Genomic DNA, 5128 nt, shown 5'->3' with positions numbered 1-5128 from the left:
GTATACATGCTCTATAGCGGAGGTTCACCTCGAGGCCGTCAGAAAAGACTGTGGCTGGGGTTCTGAGGTTGTGTTACAAATCCCATCCTCCGATGAGAGCGTCACTACCTATGTGGAGGGATTTTTAAGTGTTTACACCTATCCCTTTACGTTGGGAGCTGTCGATCCCGTGATTTTTGATTTCTGCAGGAGATATCAGGTCACCCTCGGCCAAATTCATCCTTCCTTATAGCTTATAGTCATCTTATTGCGTTTCTTCTCTACCAAAGCCGGAGGGTTGGATTTTTCTCTGAACCACCTTATACGACTGTATCGGCCTCAGATTTATCGTGGACTAATTAGGCTACATCGTCGAGCATCGAAGGCTTTGATGTCGAGCATCGATGAAGATAAGGATCGAGGTTGGATGGGTCGATATATTCGAGTGAGGACTCGTGATCTTATCCCGAAGGAAAAAATGCCGTTTCCTGAAGAATGGAATTTCGACCGTAAGTGATTCTTGTTTGCTTTTCGTGTCTTTTTTCGTTTTTGTTAATATTATTTTCTGATGTCCAGCTGCACCTTGGATGCCACAAGTTGTGCCTGATCTTGAGGATTGGGTTCGAAAGTTAGCCTCGACTTCATCCTATGCCGAGCGCGCTTGGCGTGATTTGGCTAAAGGTAGATGGGAGGCCAAGAATCATGGTGAGGTTTGGTTCCTGTTTCCCTCGAGGTATATTCTGTGTTTATTTCATTATCGATTTTTCCTTTGTATATAGGTGTAACTAGGGATGCCGTTTTGAGGCCTTCGAGCGGTGATGAAGGAAACAAGTCCCCGGTCCTGGAACAGGGAAATGAAAAGAAACGAAGGGCTTCCTCTCGGCCGGATGACCCTAAGCCCAAAACTCAAAAGGTGAGAAGAAAAATCATTGCCCTTTTGATCGACTCGGTCCAACGACTGAGGGAGGAAGAAGAAAAAGAAGATAGCTCCTCGGCTTTGGTAGTTCGATCTACGGAGGTAGTCGAGGTTGCTAGAGCTGCTGAGCCGATGGTGGCCGTGCCCATCGGGGTTGGTTCCGAAGACCTAAGTCTTGATCGGAGTACTCCGAGTGATTTGCTTGGGGCAATGGCAATGGGTCATTCACCTTCTCTTCTGTCTTTTTCTGAGGAGGCGTTGAAGGAGGCTCGAGAGCTGAAGACTCCCGATATTGGTGCTGGCTCAGGTGCAGCGGATCCTTTTAAGGATTGTTTTACTGGTGTTGATGACAGTTCCGATATCGGTGATGCTTCTCTTTTGTTAGAGGAAGCTCAGCGTTTTATTACTCGGGTAATGATTCTTCCATACTTGGCTTCTTTGTTCTTTTCCATACTTGATGGTTCCGATATCAGTGATCCTTCTTTGTTTTATTAGTGTTGATGACAGTTTCTAACTATGCAGGCCACCGGTAGGCTTCGAGTTGATCTTATCCAGTGTGAGGCCAAACTCCGGAAGGTCCTAGGTGAAAGAGATGACCTTCGGCTTCTTTGTAGCAAAAAGGAGGAGATTATAAAGGATCTTTAAGCGGATTTGGCTAAGGTTCGTGAAGAAAGGGTCGAGCTCGATCAGCAGGTGAGCCTCGTTCTATTAAAGTATAGATTCGACTCGACTGTGGAAGTTAACCCTACATTGTCTCAGTTGCAGCAAAAGATCGAGAAGATTGGGCTACTTCGAGAGGAGGTCGATCAAATCCGGGCCGAATGCAACCAGTGGAAGGAGACTATTGACCGTCTGGCAGCGGAGAAAGAAACCATCTTAACAAAGTTATTATCAGGCGACGTTCAGCTTCGAAACGTCAAGCAAAAGTTGTCAGTTCAGGCTAAGAAAATTGATGAGCTTGAGATACGACTTGCTGAGGCTAAGGCGGAGGTTGAGTCGTCGAAAGTTTTGGCGGATAAGTCTATTGCTGTATATCGAGCTGATGCTAAGGCCGCTCAGGTGGAGGCACGGGAAGCCGCAAAGATTGCCGATGCTCGAGCTCATTGGGTTGCCGAACTTGTTAAGTGTAGATCTCGGAGGGAGACCCTCGAGGTTTCGACCTTACCGAAGAGGTAAGAAAGGCAAAAGAGCTTGAAGCGGAAGCTGAAGCCTTGGCTTCTGATGATGATGACGATAATAACAATGATGGTAGCAAAAGCGGGTCCGAGGGTGGGGAAGACCCCGACCCAGAAGCTTAGAGTCTAACTCTCCATATCTGTAAATTAATTACGTAGGCAATTTTGTATATATATAACCAGGTCGATTTTGATCGATCAGATTTGAAGTGACGTTTTGCTTGTTGAGTTGATGATAATGTGGTGGTTAACGTAAACTCTGAGTAAACGTAGCTTTTTCAATGTTTCAAACTTGATTGGGCCCTCGTTCGAACTCGGCAGCCCGTAGGCTTTAACATTTGAGTGTTTATTTCGAACTCGATATAGAAGTAGCCCGTGGGCTTAATATTTGAGTGTTTATTTCGAACTCGAGATAATGTGGTAGCCCGTAGGCTTAATATTCGAGTGATTATTTTGAACTCGAGAAAATGTGGAAGCCCGTAGGCTTAATATTCGAGTGATTATTTCGAACTCGATGTTGAAGTAGCCCGTAGGCTCAACGGTCGACTGAGTATTTCGAACTCAATATAGAAGTAGCCCGTGGGCTTAATATTCGAGTGTTTATTTCGAACTCGAGATAATGTGGTAGCCCGTAGGCTTAATATTCGAGTGATTATTTCGAACTCGATGTTGAAGTAGCCCGTAGGCTCAACGGTCGACTGAGTGTTTCGAACTCGAGATAACTCGATATGCCAGCAGGCTGGTTGCATAATAAATCTCAAGTAATTGTACATATGTTTTGGGGCAATCTATATTAGCATGGTTCATTTTGACCATTTTAGCTCTTACAATTTTTCCTCTATTGTTGTGAGAAGACTTTGTTGCATCTGAACTCGATGTATTTGAGGGCCTGGTGCCCCCCCCCGTATTCGAGGCCGTTCGGGCTAAGGGTCGAAAGCCTCGAATACTGTTTTAAAGCGCAGCACGATCGATGGTTGCCTCATTAAAAACCCTGCCGCAAAAACCCATTTGGGAAAAAACCGGTCTAAGGAAAAAAGAGTGCAACACGTGCTTTTGAGTAAAAGAATACTTCTGTTCTTTGTTCGAACTTCTGTGCGGGACAGTTGAATAAATATGGGAAAGGTCGGACTTTAGCAGTAGTACCATTTTAGATGTGATACATTCCAACTGCTTGATAGCTGTTTGCCGTTTATGATGTCGAGCCTGTACGATCCTTTCCCAAAGTTCTCGAGCACCTGGTACGGTCCTTCCCAATTTGGTCCTAGTTTTCCTTCGTTTGGAATCTGAGTATTAATGGTGACTTTCCTTAACACCAAGTCCCCTAGCTTGAAGTGGCGAAGTTTAGTTCTTCGATTGTAATACCTTTCGATTCGTTGCTTTTGTGCGGCCAACCGGATGAGGGCAGCTTCTCGTCCTTCGTCCGATAATTCAAGGCTAGTGTTCATAGCCTCGTTATTTGATTCTTCCGTCGTGAATCAAAATCTGGGACTAGGCTCTCCGACTGGTATTAATGCCTAAGAGCCATATACTAAGGAGAATGGGGTCGCCCCTGTACTGGATTTCGATATTGTTCGGTATGCCCAAAGGACTTCGAGCAGGATTTCTCTCCATTTTCCCTTAGCGTCGTTCAATCTCTTCTTCAGGTTTTGAAGAATAGTTTTGTTTGTTGATTCGGCTTGTCCGTTTCTGCTTGGGTGGTACGGGGTTGCTAGTATCCTTCTTATTTTGTGGTCTTCAAAGAATTTTGTGATTTTGTTGCCAATGAATTGCTTCCCATTATCACATACTATTTCGGATGGTATCCCGAATCGGCATATGATATGATCCCACAAAAAGTCGATAACCTCTTTTTCTCTTACTTTCTCGAATGCCTACGCTTCAACCCATTTAGAAAAATAGTCAGTCATAAATAAAATAAATCTAACTTTACCTGGGGTTGATGGTGGGGGGCCGATGATGTCCATTCCCCATTTCAGTGGGGATAGGACCGAATGAAGTTGTTCTCCGGGCTGATGGATCATTGGAGCAAATCTTTGACATTTATCGCATTTTCAAACAAATTCTTTTGCGTCTTTGCCCATATCGATCCAATAATACCCTGCTCTGATCACTTTTTGAACTAACATGTCGGCACCGGAGTGATTGCCACAAGTGCCCTCGTGTACTTCCCGGAGGATGTAATTGGTATCTCCCGGACCTATGCATACCGCAATCGGTCCATCGAATGTTCTTCGATATAACGTTCCTGGACTCTTTGTGGTCTGAAGGGAGCTTTCCGTTTTTTTAAGTATTCAATATACTTGTTTCTCCAATCCCAGGTTAAGCTAGTAGAATTTATTTCGGCGTGCCCTTCTTCGATTACAGATCTTAAAAGTTGAATGACAGTTTTTGAGTTCAAATCATTCATCTCGATCGATGATCCCAAATTAGCAAGCGAATTGGCCTCGTTATTCTGTTCTCGTGGAACATGCCGTAGACTCCATTGTTTGAAATGGTTCAAAGTGATAAGCAGTTTGTCCAAATACCTTTGCATTCTGCCTTCTCGGACTTCGAAGGTTTTGTTTACTTGACTCACCACCAGCAAAGAGTCGCAATTGGCCTCAACGACCTCCGCTCCCAAATTTCTAGCTAGCTCGAGACCTGTAATTATGGCTTCATACTCGGCCTCGCTGTTAGTTAACCTGATAGTTTTAATAGCTTGCCTAATAATGTTACCTGTGGGATATTTTAAAACTATGCCTAGCCCGGACCCCTTTACGTTCGAAGCTCCGTCCGTAAAGAGGATCCATGCCCTCGTCGATAAATTTGATTTTAACAGTAGTTCTTTTTCGACTTCGGGTACGAGGGTCGACGTGAAATCGGCCACGAAGTCTGCTAAAATTTGAGACTTCATGGCCATTCGAGGTCGATATTTGATATCATACCCGCTGAGTTCGATGGCCCATTTGGCCAATCGGCCCGATAGTTCAGGCCTATGTAAAATATTACGAAGTGGGCAGGTGGTTAATACGCTTATGGGGTGGCATTGGATGTACGGTCGTAACTTCCTAGAGGCGCT

The 5128-nt window shown here is 44.7% G+C and overlaps 1 protein-coding gene across 1 annotated transcript; it reads left to right on the top strand.

Annotated features, from left to right (window-relative positions):
- Nucleotides 1–457: 457 nt before the first annotated feature.
- Nucleotides 458–4393, top strand: LOC138902732 (uncharacterized). The gene is made up of 7 exons (XM_070190627.1): nucleotides 458–488; nucleotides 556–660; nucleotides 759–1202; nucleotides 1281–1306; nucleotides 1418–1471; nucleotides 1655–2021; nucleotides 4389–4393. The coding sequence occupies exons 1-7, from the start codon at nucleotides 458–460 to the stop codon at nucleotides 4391–4393; spliced, it is 1032 nt and encodes a 343-aa protein (XP_070046728.1).
- Nucleotides 4394–5128: the final 735 nt, after the last annotated feature.

Source organism: Nicotiana tomentosiformis, chromosome 12 (genome assembly GCF_000390325.3).
Source record: "Nicotiana tomentosiformis chromosome 12, ASM39032v3, whole genome shotgun sequence".
NCBI classification, from domain to species: domain Eukaryota; kingdom Viridiplantae; phylum Streptophyta; class Magnoliopsida; order Solanales; family Solanaceae; genus Nicotiana; species Nicotiana tomentosiformis.
The sequence above is the reverse complement of the archived record's forward strand: the minus strand, read 5'-3'. Positions and strand labels throughout refer to the sequence as shown.